Raw genomic sequence first — 17879 nt, forward strand, 5'->3', positions numbered from 1 at the left:
AACTACAACAACACAAGAGCACACAATAGATTCAAGCTCAATATTAACCGCTCCAAACTTGACTGTAAAAAATACGACTTTAGTAATTGAGTTATCGAAGCGTGGAAACTCATTACCAGACTCCGTAGTGTTCATCCCCTAACCCCCAACATTTTACCCTTAGACTTTCCATGGTTGACCTCTCCCGATTCCTTTTTTAAAAATAAAACTATTGAATTCTCATATGACGTACATACATATAACAACTATTTGGGGTTACAATTACCCCACTTGTTTTTGAAGTCTCACTAATACAGGTCAGTAAGCGCACTAACGTCCCTTCCACCCCCCTGTCTTATTCTCTCTCCTATATCTCCTATCCCCAAAATATTGTATTTTATTGTATCTACTGTTGTTGTGAGCCGCTCCGACTCCTTGGAGAGTGGCGGCATACAAATATAATAATAATAATTATTATTATTATTATTAGTAGTAGTAGTAGTAGTAGTATTATATATCCTTTCTCTATTCTTTCATTGATAATTTTATTCCTATATCTTCCATTCTTTCTGATATATTTTACTATGAGTATATCCTCTATAACCTTCATTGTGTATTGGACAAAATAAATAAATAAAAATAAAATAAATTAAAAAACAAATAGAGTTCCTGCAGCCATCCATTATGTGTCAGCCCCCAGTGCCCTAATCTTATTTTATTTATTTATTTAGTTATTTTGTCCAATACATAATACACATTGAAGAGAAAGATATGTAATAATATAAGTAAAGAAAAGAATAGAAAAGATATAAAAGTATAGGTGAACATATTTGAAAGGAAGAAAATATAAATGAGATAAAGAGATAATTCTTTGTTGCTCTCCTCTAAAGTCTCAGCATCTTTTTTAATAGTGTGCGTGACCAAAACTGGATGCAGCATTTATTTTATTTGTTTGCTTTGTCAAGTACTCTAGGTGCGGCCTTACTAAGGCCTTAAGTGGTGTTAGTACCACCCTTGATCTCGACGCCTTCCAACTCATCTGTGAATCCTCCATACGGAGAATTGAAAGGGAACCGAATCGGGGGGGGGGGGGGGATCAACCCGCTCGCAGGGAAGAAAACCCTCCGCTCCCGGTTTTCCTCCGGCACTCCACGGGTTAAAGGGAAAGAAGGGGCAATTCCTAGAGGGGCTCCGGAAGATGAAAGGGGCTGGGAGTTTAGAGGCATTTAACAAAAAAAAAAAAATCCTAAAAAAAAAAGGATAAAAGTTCCTTCCTGTTTTAATTTCCTGCAGAAGCTGCTGAATGGAAGATGGGAGAAGGTGCTGCTGCTGCTAAGAGCCCGCAGAGGGACTGGGGTAAGCGCGGCAGAGGGCTGGATGGAAGAAAGGGGGGGAGGAAGGAAAAGGGGGAGCAGGCCGCCTTCCCTCTGCACAAGAGATGCAGGGCAGGCAGAAAACCAACAGGGGAACGCTTTCCCAGCCTTCCAGGCAATAGTGATGGTGGTGGGGAGAACCTTCCCTGCAGAATTTCCCCCTTGCCTTTTCTCTCTCTTTTTTTTTTTGAAAAAAGAAAAGGAAACGAGACAAGCCAATAGAGGTGGAGGTGGGGGGGGGGGGCAGGCGGACACACAAAGATGCCCTAAAAATCACAAAGCAGGTTGCTAGACCTCAGTTTAATAACAAGGATGAAGGGAAAGAGCCCTAGAGAGAAAGTGTCTGTGTGTGTATTTTGCAGGATTCCAACTGCATAGAGATGCTGTATTCCAGGGCAGTCTATCCTAAAGAAACAGGTGAGGTGGGGGGGGGGGTTTGATGCATTTTGGGAGTGTGGTGGGACATTTCACAGCTCACGCCGGTCCTGAGGTTTTTGTCCTCTGTGTGTGTATGAGAGAGAGAGAAAGAGAGAGAACGCCATAGGTTGACTTCATGCTTTTTATCGTTTATTATTTATATTTTTATTCATTAGATTTCTATGCTGCCTTCTCCCCAGACTCAGATAGACCTTGACTTATGGCCAAAATAGAAATAGTTCAGTTTAGTTTTAGTTTTATTAGATTTGTATGCCGCCCATCTCCGAAGACTCGGGGCGGCTCACAACAACAGCAATACAATATACAAAGTACAAATCCAATATAAGTTAAAAACAATTTAAAACCCATAAATTTTAAAACAACAATCATTACTGTACAATCATACCATTCTCATATATTACAGTCAGAAAAAAGGTGGTGCTGGGGAGACAAGATAGTTATTCCCCCCCATGCCTTGTGACATAGATAGGTCTTCAACATCTTGCGGAAGGCGGGAAGAGTAGGGGCAATTTGAATCTCCGGGGGGAGTTGATTCCAGAGGGCCGGGGCCGCCACAGAGAAGGCTCTTCCTCTGGGTCCCGCCAAACGGCATTGTTTAGTCAACGGGACCCGGAGAAGGCCAACTCTGTGGGACCTGATTGGCCGCTGGGATTCGTGCGGCAGAAGGTGGTCCCGGAGGTATAGCACTTAGACTTAGACTAGGGAGGTACTAATATCACTCTATAAAGCCTTAGTTAGGCCACACTTAGAGTAATAGAAACAGAAACATAGAAGACTGACGGCAGAAAAAGACCTCATGGTCCATCTAGTCTGCCCTTATACTATTTCCTGTATTTTATCTTACAATGGATATATGTTTATCCCAGGCATGTTTAAATTCAGTTACCATGGATTTACCAACCAGCATCCAGTTTTGGTCACCACCCTACAAAAAAAGACATTGTAACTCTAGGGAAAGTGCAGAAGTGAGCAAGCAATATGATACGAGAACTGGAAACTATAACATACGAAGAGAGGTTGCAGGAACTGGGCATAGCTAATCTGGCAAAGAGAAGGACCAGAAGGACATGATAGCAGTGTTCCAATACTTTAGGGGCTGCCACAGAGAGGAGGGAGCCACGGGAAGGCCAGACAAGGAATAACAGGTGTAAGTGACCAAGGAGAGATTCAACCTGGAAATAAGGAGGAACTTTCTGACAATGAGAGTGATCAACCAGTGGAACAGAAGTTGCCTGCGGGGATTGTGGGAACTCCAACACTCAAGACTTTCAAGAAGAGATTGGACTGCCATTTGTCCAAAATGGTGTAGGGACTCCTGCTTGAGTGGGGGGTTGGACTAGATGACCTACAAGACCCCTTTCAACTCTAGTAATTATTATTATTATTATTATTATTATTATTATTATTATTATTATTATGTCAGTACAACACAGCAAACGAGATCACTATGCTGGATTTCGTATTTCATCACCAGTCGGGCGCTTCCCAAGCACCTAGGACTGTGTGATGTAGCGGCGAATTATGTTTGCCGATCCCAGTAAAGCGGCCTTTTGCAATTGACAGATGGAGATTTTGTCAATTCCGATGGTTTTCAAATGTCCGCTGAGATCCTTTGGCACTGCACCCAGCGTGCCAAGTACCACTGGGACCACTTTCACTGGCTTATGCCAGAGTCGTTGCAGCTCGATTTTTAGATCTTCATATTTCACTAATTTCTCTAGCTGCTTCTCCACAATTCTGCTGTCTCCTGGGATTGCGACGTCGATGATCCATACTTTCTTTTTCTCCACGATCACAATGTCTGGTGTGTTATGCTTCAGAATTCGGTCAGTTTGAAGTCCTACAGTAGTTTTGCTTGCTCATTTTCGAACACTTTTTCGGGCTTATGATCCCACCAGGATTATTATTATTATTATTATTATTATTATTATTATTATTATTAATTAGATTTGTATGCTGCCCCTCTCCGTAGACTCGGGGCGGCTAACAACAGTGATAAAAACAATACATAATGACAAATCTAATAATTAGAATCTAAAATAACAATATACATTTAAAATTATCATCAGGATCAAAGGTCTCCAAACTAAGCAACTTTAAGACTTGTGGACTGCAACTCCCAGAATTCCCTATTCGGCATGGGTTCGCAAGTCTTAAAATTGTCAAATTTGGAGATCCCCAGCATGGAGCAATTTAACCTTAGTCACTTTAAGACATCTGGGCTTCAATCTCCAAAATTCCCTAGCAAAGTGGCTCAAGTTGACCGATCATAGAGTTTTGAATATTAATACTTATTAACATTGCTGTGCAAATGTGTTTGTGTCCCTATTAAGTTATCTTCTTCAATTTCCTTAGTTCTTATTTTGCCATCAATTTGTACAAATATTAAGGCTTTCAGTTTATTGTTTTAGAAATTGGTTGATGGCCTGTGTTGGATCAGAGTGTAATTAATGCTGGTTTAAAACCATACAATTAGTTGGCGTCCACGACTTAATCTCAGACCTGATTCCCAAAATTCAAAGTGAGATTCCAAATTGTAAACAATCAATGTGTAGTAAAGGTTCAAAGAATGATGCTTGAGACCTTTTTGCAGCAAAATCGTAAACATTTAATGAAAAAGAAGGACTAGGGGGTGACCTGATAGCAGTCTTCCAATATCTCAGGGGCTGCCACAAAGAAGAGAGAGTCAAGCTATTCTCCAAAACACCTGAGCATAGAACAAGAAGCAATGAGTGGAAACTAATGAAGGAAAGAAGCAACTTAGAACTAAGGAGAAATTTCCAGACAGTTAGAACAAGAACAACTTGCCTCCAGAAATTGTGAATGCTCCAACATTGGAAGTGTTAACTGCTAACAGGATCCACCGCCTGTTAGTTATTTCAGGATTAGACAAGGTTGCTAGCCTATTTTCAATCATTATTCCCACTTACAACCTAGCAATCTGTTTCAGAGCTCCCAATAGCCCCATAATAACTCCTAATTAATTTGGGTACTGTATTCCCCACAGAGGTGGTGGGTTCCCTTGATAATCTAATCTAGAGCAACAAAGATGATTAAGGGACTGCAGGCTAAAACATGTGAAGAACAGTTGCAGGAACTGGACATGGCTAGTTTAATGAAAAGAAGGACCGGGGGAGATATGATAGCAGTGTTTCGATATCTCAGGAGTTGCCACAAAGAAGAGGGAGTCAACTTGTTCTCCAAAGCACCTGAGGGTAGGACAAGAAGCAATGGGTGGAAACTAAACAAGGAGAGAAGTAACTTAAAATTGAGGAGAAATTTTCTGACAGTCAGAATAGTTAACCAGTGGAACAGCTTGCCTCCAGAAGTTGTGAATGCCCCAACACTGGAAGTTTTTAAGCAGATGTTGGATAACCATTTGTCTGAAGTAGTGTAGGGTTTCCTGCCTAAGCAGGGGGTTGGACTAGAAGACCTCCAAGGTCCCTTCCAACTCTGTTGTTGTTGTTATTAATCTATAGGTAGGTCTCAAGTTCCTCCTTATTTCTAGACTAAATCTCTCCATGATCAGTTTCCATCCATTATTCCTTGTCTGGCCCTCAGGTGACTTGGAAAATAGCTTGACCCCTTCCTCTCTGTGTCAGCCCCTCAAATATTGGAAGACTGCTATCATGTCTCCCCTGGCCCTTCTATTCACTAAACTAGCCATGCACAATTCTTGCAACCGTTCTGCACAGTCAAAATTACAGATTAATGATTGGTAACACTAAAGGGTTCTCAAACTGTGGTTTTCCCAGCTTCTCTGTCTATGTCTGTACATACGCCACCAAGGTTTTTTTAATCAGCCAATCAGATTTTCTCCAGCAAAGTCGAAATGAAGTCAGTGCTTGCTCATGGTTTGATGAGCAGGTGATTAATATTATTTATTGACGGAACATGCAAATTCATTGATCTTTTTAGGGTTTGATGTCTTATATAGTCTTATCTAAAAGATTAACAGAGTTGGAAAGGACCTGATTATTATTATTATTATTATTATTATTATTATTATTATTATTATTATTTATTTATTTATTAGATTTGTATGCCACCCCTCTCCGCAGACTCGGGGAGGCTCACAGCAATCATAAGAACAATATATAGTAACAAATCTAATATTAAAATCTAAAATAACAATTTTACATTAAAAAGCTTAAAAACCCCAGTATATAAAAAACATACACACAAACATATCATACATAAAACTACATAGGCAAGGGGGAGATGTCTCAGTTCCCCCATGCCTGAAGGCAGAGATGGCTTTTAAGAAGTTTACAAAAGGCAAGGAGGGTGGGGGCAGTCCTAATCTCTGGGGGGAGCTGGTTCCAGAGGGTTGAGGCCGCCACAGTGAAGGCTCTTCCCCTGGGTCCTGCCAGCTGATACTGTTTAGTCAACGGGACCTGGAGAAGGCCAATTCTGTGGGACCTAACGGCCGCTGGGATTTGTGCAGCAGAAGGCAGTCTCGCAGATATTCTGGTCCGGTGCCATGAAGGGCTTTAAAGGTCATTACCAACACTTTGAATTGTGACCAGAAACCGATCGGCAGCCAGTGCAGGCCACGAAGTGTTGTAGAAATGTGGGCGAATCTAAGAAGCCCCACGATAGCTCTCGCGGCCGCATTCTGCAGGATCTGAAGTTTCCGAACACTGCTTGTGTGTATGTTTTCTTTTTAATAAGGGTTTTTTTAAAATGACTTTTAATTATTAGATTTGTTTTATATTGTGTTATTGTTGTGAGCCACTCCAAGTCTGCGGAGAGGGGCGGCATACAAATCTAATAAATTGAATTGAATTGAATATGCTCTCAGTGTACATAAAAGAAAAGATACATTTATCAAGAATCATAAGGTACAACACTTAATGATAATCATGGAGTACAAATAAGCAACCAGGAAACAATGAATGATCAAAAGTTACTTTTTTCAGGGCCATTGGAATCTGAAATCATCACTGAATGAACGGTTATTGTATTGGCAGTTCTGTGTTAGCAAAAACTTCAGAAGAGAAGGATTTAGGGGTAGTGATTTCTGACAGTCTCAAAATGGGTGAACAGTGTGGTCAGGCGGTAGGGAAAGCAAGTAGGATGCTTGGCTGCATAGCTAGAGGTATAACAAGCAGGAAGAGGGAGATTGTGACCCCGCTATATAGAGCGCTGGTGAGACCCCATTTGGAATACTGTGTTCAGTTCTGGAGACCTCACCTACAAAAAGATATTGACAAAATTGAACGGGTCCAAAGACGGGCTACAAGAATGCTGAAAGGTCTTAAGCATAAAACGTATCAGGAAAGACTTAATGAACTCCATCTGTATAGTCTGGAGGACAGAACGGAAAGGGGGGACATGATTGAAACATTTAAATATGTTAAAGGGTTAAATAAGGTCTAGGAGGGAAGTGTTTTTAATAGGAAAGTGAACACAAGAACAAGGGGACACAATCTGAAGTTAGTTGGGGGAAAGATGAAAAGCGACATGAGAAAATATTATTTTACTGAAAGAGTAGTAGATGCTTGGAACAAACTTCCAGCAGACGTGGTAGATAAATCCACAGTAACTGAATTTAAACATGCCTGGGATAAACATATATCCATCCTAAGATAAAATACAGAAAATAGTATAAGGGCAGACTAGATGGACCATGAGGTCTTTTTCTGCCGTCAGACTTCTATGTTTCTATGTTATAAGACTTGGACAGTCTGTAATTTTATTTTATTTTTTAGTCTGCTTGCGGAATGCAATTAGGAGTTCTGTAATCGAGGTTCTTTTTTTTTTTAACCATTCATTCCTGCTTCTTTCCTTAGCCTTTTTCCAGCTCCCTTGCAGAGACGGCCTATCCCGCTAAACTTAAGAGTTAATGGCGTAACCAGAGTGCCCGCCGCTGACCAAACAACCTTACATGAGAACCTGTTCAGGAATTGACCGCCGCACTCAGACAGATGTTTGATCCAGCTGAGGACTGGGCAGTCTCCTAAGGGAAGGGGCCGGCTGACCACGGATGAGGCCCATCCAGACTTGGGACAAAATGGCTGCCAAGGAGGGGACCCAGTCAAGCTTCGGCCTCCGGTTTCATGCCGAGCTGGAGCAAGGAATGCATCAGCGGATTAAGACGGAGGAAGAAGAGCCGCCGGGCTCCACATCTGGAGAAGGCTTGGAGGAAGCTCCTCACCTCCTGCAGCCCGGAAGCTTTCGGGAGTTCTGGCAAAGGCCACCCGGAGACCAGGAAGCCGGAGACGGGCTCCTTCAACAGTGGGAGACCCAGTGGCAGGAGTTTCTACAGAAACTGGAATACCCCCACTCAGAATGGGAGGCGCCCCAGTTGCTGGAAGAGCCCACCCCCTGGGATAACGCCAAGACCTTCCTGACATCTTTCGAACAAGTGGCCCAGGCCTGCCAGTGGCCCAGAGAAGACTGGATGGCCCGCCTCTTGCCTGCCCTGAGCGGGGAAGCGGAGCAGATCTTCAGCAACCTGGACACTAGGGACCGGGTGGACTATGACAAGGTGAAAGCGGCCATCTTGAGGGGGGACGCCATTGCCAGGGAGCGCCAGCGGCAGAACTTCCGCCGGTTCTGCTACCAGGAGGCTGAAGGCCCGAGGGGCGTCTACAGCCAGCTCCAGAAACTTTGCTATCAGTGGCTGAGGGTGGAGAGACACTCCAAGGAGCAGATTTTGGAGCTGTTGATCCTGGAGCAGTTCCTGGCCATCCTGCCCGCAGACATGCAGTGTTGGGTGCGGGAACACGGCCCCGAGACCTGCTCCCAGGCGGTTTCTCTGGCCGAGGATTTCCTGCAAAGGCAACCCGCCGAGGCAGGTTGGGAAGAAGAGGTGAGATTTGGAGTCTTACGGGCCTTCTTTGCAGCAAGATAGGAAGGTTTGGTATGGAAGGTTTAATAATAATAATAATAATAATAATAATAATAATAATAATAATAATAATAATAATTTATTGGATTTGTATGCCGCCCCTCTCCGCAGACTATTTGCCGATTTGCCGATCTCTAAAGTGTGCAATAGGGTTGATATTCCTGGAGGCATCTGTAATATGGTAAATGATTTAGCTTTACTAGATAAATGGTCAAAGCAATGGAAACTGCAGTTTAATGTTTCCAAATGTAAAATAATGCACTTGGGGAAAAGGAATCCTCAATCTGAGTATTGTATTGGCAGTTCTGTGTTAGCAAAAACTTCAGAAGAGAAGGATTTAGGGGTAGTGATTTCTGGCAGTCTCAAAATGGGTGAGCATTGTTGTCGGGCGGTAGGGAAAGCAAGTAGGATGCTTGGCTGCATAGCTAGAGGTATAACAAGCAGGAAGAGGGAGATTGTGATCCCGCTATATAGAGCGCTGGTGAGACCCCATTTGGAATACTGTGTTCAGTTCTGGAGACCTCACCTACAAAAAGATATTGACAAAATTGAACGGGTCCAAAGACGGGCTACAAGAATGGTGGAAGGTCTTAAGCATAAAACGTATCAGGAAAGACTTCATGAACTCCATCTGTAGAGTCTGGAGGACAGAAGGAAAAGGGGGGACATGATCGAAACATTTAAATAGGTTAAAGGGTTAAGTAAGGTTCAGGAGAAAAGTGTTTTTAATAGGAAAGTGAACACAAGAACAAGGAGACACAATCTGAGGTTGGTTGGGGGAAAGATTAGAAGTAACATGAGAAAATATGATTTTACTGAAAGAGTAGTAGATGCTTGGAACAAACCTCCAGCAGACGTGGTTGGTAAATCCACAGTAACTGAATTTAAACATGCCTGGGATAAACATACTGTATATCCATTTTAAGATAAAATACAGGAAATAGTATAAGGGCAGACTAGATGGACCACGAGGTCTTTTTCTGCCATCAATCTTCTATGTTTCTATGTTTCTAAGTGAACTGGTAGGAAAGGGTTTTAGAACCCACTTCTGTTGTGACACATACACACACCCGGCCTCATCCAGGAAAAATGAATGGATTTGGGGGGGTTATGGGTTGGGAAGAAATTGAGTGGTGGCGGTGGCCTAGAGGTGGCGCTCTTGCCTCACAAACGGCAGGCTGTGAGTTCAATCCTAGGTAGAGGCAGATACCTAGAGGGGCCCTGATCTTGAGTGTCTTCAAGATCAAAATACCTAAATCTGAGAGCCACTATGGGGTAGTGGGGAAGGGTCTGGACTAGGAGTAAGGTATTCTGATCCTCACTCAGTCTTCTTAATACAGAAAGAAAAACTAATTCTAGTTTAGATCAGTACAGAAAAGTAAACTAATCAATGAAATATCTCTATATAATCAATATTAACACAAAAAATCTTAGCTTTTCAATACTTTCCAGCAATTATATAATTATAATTAAAATCAAAATGATTAAAGTCAATTTAAAGATATAAACTTGTCTATCAAATATCACTATACGTGGTCCCTCGATCATCGCGAGGGTTCCGTTCCAGGACCCCACGCGACGATCGATTTTTCGCGAAGTAGCGGTGCGGAAGTAAAAACACCATCTGCGCATGCGCAGATGGTGTTTTTACTTCCACCGCAGCAGCGAGGAGCCGAAGATTGGGGTTTCCCCGCCGCCTCGCTGCTGCCGCTTGTCCGCGCGCGCGCGCCGCCCGGCCTTCCCCCGCCCACCCCGTTGCTCTTATTGCTTCCCAGCTGGGAAGCGGCCCCCGCGCGCGCGCCGCCCGGCCTTCCCCCGCCCACCCCGTTGCTCTTATTGCTTCCCAGCTGGGAAGCGGCCCCCGCGCGCGCCGCCCGGCCTTCCCCCGCCCACCCCGTTGCTCTTATTGCTTCCCAGCTGGGAAGCGGCCCCCGCGCGCGGCCGCCCGGCCTTCCCCCGCCCACCCCGTTGCTCTTATTGCTTCCCAGCTGGGGAAACTCCACCATCTACGCATGCGTGGCCGTAGAAAAAAAGGGCACGCATGCGCAGATGGTGTTGTTTACTTCCGGGTTGAAAACTCGCGATATAGCCCTTTCGCGATGCTCGAGGACGCGAAACTCAAGGGATCACTGTAAAGTATATTCCATCTAATAAATTTAACTATTAAATACTTTATTTTAATATCTTTATGAATCTTTTTTTATGAATATTTCCTTCTATTCCCCTCAGCACCAATCCTTCCAGATCTTTCCTTGAAGTGACGTCTCCCTTTTCCTTCCAGGAGCTGGGACCCATTGAAGAGATTTCGCTGGACTTCTCCGAGGGAGAAGACTCACCATCGAACGAGGCTGACGGGGATGTTCAGGAGAGAGATTTTGATTCCCTGGGTGAGAAATAAACTAACTTTACCCCTGTAATATTCCATAAGGGATTTGCAGGGACATGACCATAATGGAGCCTGGATTTACGATTATAAGATCGACCGTTTGTTAAGCAGGTCGTTACGTAATTCATAATCTACAGTAGTCTATGACTTACGACCACAATTGAACCCAAGAATTCTGTTGTTAAGCAAGACAACTGCTAAATGAATTTTGCCCCATTCTATGACCTTTCTTGCCACAGTTGTTAAGTGAATCTGGCTGGTGGTTGGTAAATCTCTGGGGGGAGTTGGGCCCTCTGGAACCAACTCCCCCCAGAGATTAGAATTGCTCCCACCCTCCTTGCCTTTCGTAAACTCCTTAATACCCACCTCTGCCGCCAGGCATGGGGGAACTGAGATACTCTTTCCCCCTAGGCCTTATGCATGGTATGTCTGTATGTATGTTTGGTTTTACAATAAGGGTTTTTAACTGTTTTAATATTGGATTGTCATATGCTGTTTTACTACTGTTGTTAGCCGCCCCGAGTCTACGGAGAGGGGTGGCATACAAATCCAATCCAATCAAATCAAATCCACAGTAACTAAATTTAAACATGCCTGGGATAAACATATATCCATCCTAAGATAAAAATACAGGAAATAGTATAAGGGCAGACTAGGTGGATCTTGAGGTCTTTTTCTGCCATCAGTCTTCTATGTTTCTTCCCCACTCACTTTGCTTGTCAGAAGCTCGCAAAAAGGAATAGCAATAGCATTTAAACTTGTATACTGCTTCATAGTGCTTTACAGCCCTCTCTAAGCGGTTTACAGAATCAGCCTATTGCTCCCAACAATCCGGGTCCTCATTTTACCCATCTCAGAAGGATGGAAGACTGAGTCAACCTTGAGCCGGTGGTGGGATTTGAACTGCTGAACTACAGCTAGCAGTCAGCTGAAGTAGCCTGCAGCGCTCCGCTTAAACCCCTGCGCCACCCCAGATTATGTGCAAGCATCATAAATCCATTTTCAAAATTATTTTTATTTATTTATTTAATTGGATTTGTATGCCGCCCCTCTCCGAGGATTCAGGGCAGCTCACAGCATGTACAGAAAAACAAGAATAATAGCAATCCAATTAATACATTAAAAACAGACTTTAAAATTCTAATTAAAAAGAAAAAAACAACAGTGATATCATTCATTCAACAATCAAATTAAAGCATTCTTTGGTCAGGGGGAAAGATCTAAAGAACCCCATGCCTGGCGACAAAGATGAGTTTTAAAATTCTTCCGTAAGGCGAGGAGGGTGAGGGCAGTGCGAATCTCCGGAGGGAGCTGATTCCAGAGGGCCGGCCCCCCCACAGAGAAGGCTCTTCCCCTAGGTCCCGCCAGCCGACATTGTTCGGTCGACGGGACCCTAAGGAAACCAACTCTGTGGGACTTCACTGGTCGTCGGGATTCGTGCGGCAGAAGGCAGTCTCGGAGATATTCTGGTCCTGTGCCATGTAGTTCTTTATAGGTCATAACCAACACTTTGCATTGTGTCCGGAAACAGATTGGTAGCCAATGCAGTCCGCGGAGTGAGGGTGAGATGTGGGCATTTCTTGGAAGGCCCAAGACTGCTCGCATGGCTGCATTTTGGGCGATTTGAAGTTTCCGAACACTCTTCAAAGGTAGCCCCACGTGGAGAGCATTGCAGTAGTCGAACCTCGAGGTGATAAGGGCATGAGTGACTGTGAGCAAAGACACCCTGTCAAAAAGTCTGAATTTTAATCATGTGACCATGGGCAGGGTGCTTTCACGTTCGTAAGTGTGAAAAACAGTAATAACTCACTATTCATGCCGTCCCTAAATGAACCATTGTAAATCGAGGACTACCTGTAGTTACAGTGGTGGGCTAGCATAATCTAGCACGCAGACAAATCAGTCTGATGTAAAATTTGATCCTAGAGAAAGTTCATCTTCTGCCGCAGCCTGCTGGGCTACCTATCCAGCTACTGGAACAATATTGCGTACTAGTTAGAGTAGTAGATTCGGATGTGGGAAGCCCAGATTCATTTCCCTGCTCAGTGCAAAAGCTCCTTGAAAGAATCCGATAGATAGATAGATAGATAGATAGATAGATAGATAGATAGGGAAGGAAGGAAGGAAGGAAGGAAGGAAGGAAGGAAGGAAGGAAGGAAGGAAGGGCAGATAGATGAAGAGGGATGGACAGATAGACAGACAGAGGGAGCCATGCTGGATGGCTGGTTTCGCCTAATGCTGTTCCTATTTTTATTTTATGTGATTGTCTTATTGAATATTTCTCCTTGTTTTTTGTGGGTGCAGGATGGTCATTCATGAATGAGAAGATGGCCCATGTCGATAGTTTTGACCAAGTTTTCAACAGGACCCAGAAGCGAGGGAGACCGGAGAACAGAATCCCCCACTTTGGGGAGGAGGAAGAGGACGTTCTGCAGGAGTGGTACCGAGCCGAGAGGAAGAAAGCAAGTGGCCTGCAAGGCAGGGAGGAATCTGGCTCCCTCCCGTGGGAGAGCGAGGAATTGCTGGACGGCCCCAGGGATGGCGAGCAATTCCACGAAGGGAAAGACGCCTACCTGGCGGGCGGGTGGAACTTCAGGCCGAGAGCCGACCTGATCAAACATGAGAAGAACGATTTTTACAAATACTCCGACGACGGGAGGAGCTTCAAAGCTATTTCCCCGCCCCTTTCCGGCAACGAGAACGACGACGAGAAGAAGCCGCACCAGTGCCCCGATTGTGGCAAGTCCTTTATTGCCAAAGCCCACCTGATCATCCACCAGCGCATCCACACCGGAGAGAGGCCCTTTCAATGCCTCTCCTGTGGGAAGACCTTCACCCAGCGCTCGAACCTCACCGTCCATCAGCGCATCCACACGGGCGTGAAGCCCTTCCAGTGCACGGACTGCGGGAAAAGCTTCTGCTCCAGCACCAACCTCAGCAAGCACCAGAGTGTCCACGTGAAAGGGGCCCCCTACAAATGCTTGACCTGCGGGAAAAGCTTCACGGTCCACGCCCACTTCATTGCCCACAAAAGGATCCACACCAGGCGGAAGCTTCACTCCTGCCCGGACTGCGGGAAATCTTTCCTCGCCGCCTTGCATCTGGTCATCCACCAGCGAATTCACACCGGAGAGAAACCTTACAAATGCTTAGAGTGCGGGAAAACCTTTAACCAGAACGCTCACCTCAAAGTGCACCAGAGGATCCACAAAAAGGGCAAGCAGTTTAAGTGCGCCGATTGCGGTGAAAGTTTCCACTCCAGGCTCAACCTCAGCCAGCATCAAACCCTCCACTCCGCCCAGAACCCTTACAAGTGCACCGAATGCGAGAAGTCCTTCCGCCTCAACTCCCACCTGATGGCCCACAAGCGAAACCACGCCGCCAAGAAGCCGCACAAGTGCACCTACTGCGGGAAAGCTTTCTTCACGAAGTCCTACTTCATCATCCACCAGAGGATCCACACCGGGGAGAGGCCGTTCAAGTGCTTGACGTGCGGGAAGTGTTTCAGCCAAAGCTCCCACCTGAACGTCCACAAGCGCACCCACACCGGGGTGAAGCCCTTCCCGTGTTCTCAGTGCGGGCAGAGTTTCAGCTCCAGCACCAACCTGCTGAAGCACCAGAGAATCCACACGGGAGAGAATCTCTACATCTGCTCGGATTGCGGGAAGAGCTTCAAGGTGCATTCCCACCTGATTGCCCATAAGCGGATGCACGCGGCCCAGAAGCCCCACAAGTGCTCCGACTGCGGGAAGTCGTTCTTCGCCAAGTCCTACCTCATCATCCACCAGAGGATCCACACCGGGGAGAGGCCCTACAAGTGCTTGGCTTGCGGCAAGAGCTTCGCGCAGAGCTCCAACCTGACGGTGCACGAGCGGACCCACGCGGGCAAGAATCCGTTCCAGTGCTCGGACTGCGGGAAGAGCTTCAAGGTGAGCTCGCACCTGCTCGCCCACAAGAAGATCCACGAGACGAAGAAGCCGCACAAGTGCTCCTTCTGCAACAAGTCCTTCGTCTTCAAGTCCTACCTGATCATCCACGAGCGGATGCACACGGGCGAGCGGCCGTTCAAGTGCCTGGCCTGCGGGAAAAGCTTCAGCCAGAGTTCCCACCTCAACGTCCACAAAAGGACCCACTTGGGGAAGAAGCCCTACCAGTGCTCCGAGTGCGGGAAAAGCTTCCGCGTGAGTTCCCAGCTCCTGGCCCACAAAACCATTCACGCGGCCAAGAAGGTGTTCGCTGACCCGACGACCAACAGCAACACCAATAGCAGTAACAACAACGGCAACAGCAATCAATGCCTGGATTGCGGGAAGACCTTTATCTCCAAGTCCTACCTGATCATCCACCAGAGGATCCACACTGGCGAGAGGCCCTACAAATGCCTGGTGTGCGGGAAATGCTTCAGCCAGAGCTCACACCTGACGGTCCACCAGAAGACCCACCGCCGGATGAAGATGTTCCCCTGCTCCGAGTGCGAGGAGAGCTTCAACTCCCACATGAAGCTGTTGAAGCACCAGAGGATCCACATGAAAGGGAACCCTTTCCAGTGCTTGGAATGCGGGAAATCGTTTGTCACCAAATCGCAACTCATCATCCACCAGAGGAGCCACACGGGGGAGAGGCCGTACAAGTGCTTGGACTGCGGGAAAGGGTTCAGCCAGAGCTCCAACCTTATCCGGCATCAGCGGATTCACTCAGGAGAGAACCCCTACAAATGTTTGGACTGTGGGAAAAGCTTCTGTTCGCACGAGAACCTAATTAAACACCAGAGGATCCACACCTAAAATCCTGAACGAGCTGTTGATAAAAGAGCTTATGGGTGTTTCTCAACCTTAGGGACTTCAAGATACGTGGGCTTCAATTCCCAGATTTCCCCAGTCAACTTTAGGAATTCTGGGAGTTGATGTCCGTGCATCTTTAAAGTCATCAAATTGGAGAAACAGTATCATGGATCATTAGCCCAAGGGTCTACCAGGAAGATGCTACGACGAAAAAATACTGTTTTGCTGTCACAAGAGGACAATTTGCTGCTCACGGGAAGCATCGAGGTGTATCATGTAGAGAAAAGGAGAAAGCTTCCTGGGGTCGGGGAGGGGTTTCTCCAGTGTATTTGGAAGCCTTTACTCAGAATTTGAACTATTTCTAAACTGAGGAGCTAAGAAGGTTCAGAGGGTGTAATTCTGCATCCATCAGCCAGCTTCAGAGGGATTCTTAAGGACCACCAGCCAAGCGGTTCTTGGCAAAGGCTTCCAGTTCATATCCGTTAAGTACTCACTTGCAGATGAGTTTCTTTTAATTAGACTAATTCTCCCATTTTTTCTTCAGGCCTACAAAGGGATCTCTTTTTATGTTAGAGCTGCACAAATGAGGACTCTGCCAGGAGACAGTCCAGGCCCCTGAAGGGCCTTCCAAGTCTATATAGGATAGTCCGGGTCTCCATCGTCCTGAAGCTGGACCTCGATCATCCTGCTCTGCTCCATGATCACCACGCCAGACTAATCTCGGAATCTCTTCTGCTAGCTAGAAATGTTAATTAATGTTTGTTTGGAAAGGCAACCCAGTGTTCTCTCCATATGGATTGCTGTCTCCCTATGTACAAAGATTGTGGGTGGTAGTTGAAAGCATGTCGAAGATGGGGTGAGGGTTGGCGCCTAGCCTTGATTCCTTCTGACCAGCATCGCTCTCTAGACCAGTGTGTTTCCCAACCTTGGCAACTTGAAAATATTTGGACTTCAACTCCCAGAATTCCCCAGCCAGCGAATGCTGGCTGGGGAATTCTGGGAATTGAAGTCCAGATATCTTCAAGTTGCCAAGTTTGGGAAACACTGCTCTAGACCAGGGGTGTCAAACTCGATTTCATTGAGGGCCACATCAGGGTTGTGTTTGACCTCTGAGGGGGGAGGGGCAGGGGGCGTGGCCAGCTTGAACCACTCATTTTCCTCAGACCCTCCCTCCCTCTCATTTTTCCGCCTTCCCTCCCTCCCTTCACTTTTTTCTTTCCCTCTTCATTCTTTCTTCTTCATTCCCCCCTTTCCTTATTTATTTCTTCGTTGCTCGCTTCCCATTTTTCCTTATTGTTTTCCCTCTTTCTCTATCTCCTTTCCTGCCCCCCTTCTTGCATGTTCAAATCCAAACAGGGGAAACATTTCTCCTTTTGTTTTGTTTTTAGACTCTTTTGACAGCTGGGATATAGGGTGGTCGATGGGTGTAATTACTGAGGAGATTAGATTAGATTAGATTTATTGGATTTATATGCCGCCCCTCTCCGCAGACTCGGGGCGGCTCACAACAATGGCAAAAAAAGTACATAGTGACAAATCTAATATTTACCAATCTAATTACAGTTTTAGATTAAAAAATTCATAAAAGCAACCCCAATATATATAAACAAGCACACAATCAATCATACACCAAAACAACATGGGCAAGGAGGAGATGTTTCAATTCCCCCATGCCTGACAGCAGAGGTGGGTTTTAAGGAGTTTACGAAAGGCAAGAAGGGTGGGGGCAATCCTAATCTCAGGGGGGAGCTGGTTCCAGAGGGTCGGAGCCACCACAGAGAAGGCTCTTCCCCTGGGTCCCGCCAGATGACATTGTTTAGTCGACGGGGCCCCAAGAAGGCCCACTCTGTGGGACCTAACCGGTCACTGGGATTCGTGCAGCAGAAGGCGGTCCCGGAGATATTCTGGTCCGGTGCCATGAAGGGCTTTATAGGTCATAACCAACACTTTGAATTGTGACCGGAAACTGATCGGCAACCAATGCAGACTGCTGAGTGTTGGTGTAACATGGGCATACTTAAGGAAGCCCATGATTGCTCTCACAGCCGCGTTCTGCACGATCTGAA

General features: G+C 45.8%; 1 protein-coding gene across 1 annotated transcript; it reads left to right on the forward strand.

The window, feature by feature from the left end:
* Positions 1–1288: 1288 nt before the first annotated feature.
* Positions 1289–16739, forward strand: LOC139159804 (zinc finger protein 585A-like). Its single transcript, XM_070737201.1, has 4 exons — positions 1289–1335; positions 7586–8607; positions 10928–11033; positions 13337–16739. Exons 2-4 carry the CDS (start codon positions 7780–7782, stop codon positions 15814–15816), a joined length of 3414 nt encoding a protein of 1137 aa, XP_070593302.1. The 5' UTR covers positions 1289–1335; positions 7586–7779; the 3' UTR covers positions 15817–16739.
* Positions 16740–17879: the final 1140 nt, after the last annotated feature.

The sequence above is a fragment of the Erythrolamprus reginae genome, chromosome 2, assembly GCF_031021105.1.
Source record: "Erythrolamprus reginae isolate rEryReg1 chromosome 2, rEryReg1.hap1, whole genome shotgun sequence".
In the NCBI taxonomy this organism is placed as follows: Eukaryota; Metazoa; Chordata; class Lepidosauria; order Squamata; family Dipsadidae; genus Erythrolamprus; species Erythrolamprus reginae.

Coding starts and splice junctions, on each gene's coding strand:
- LOC139159804 (XM_070737201.1), top strand. CDS start 7,780: ATGAGGCCCATCCAGACTTGGGACAAAATGGCTGCCAAGGAGGGGACC. Junction 8,608..10,927: donor AGGCAGGTTGGGAAGAAGAG/GTGAGATTTGGA, acceptor TTTTCCTTCCAG/GAGCTGGGACCCATTGAAGA. Junction 11,034..13,336: donor GAGAGATTTTGATTCCCTGG/GTGAGAAATAAA, acceptor TTGTGGGTGCAG/GATGGTCATTCATGAATGAG.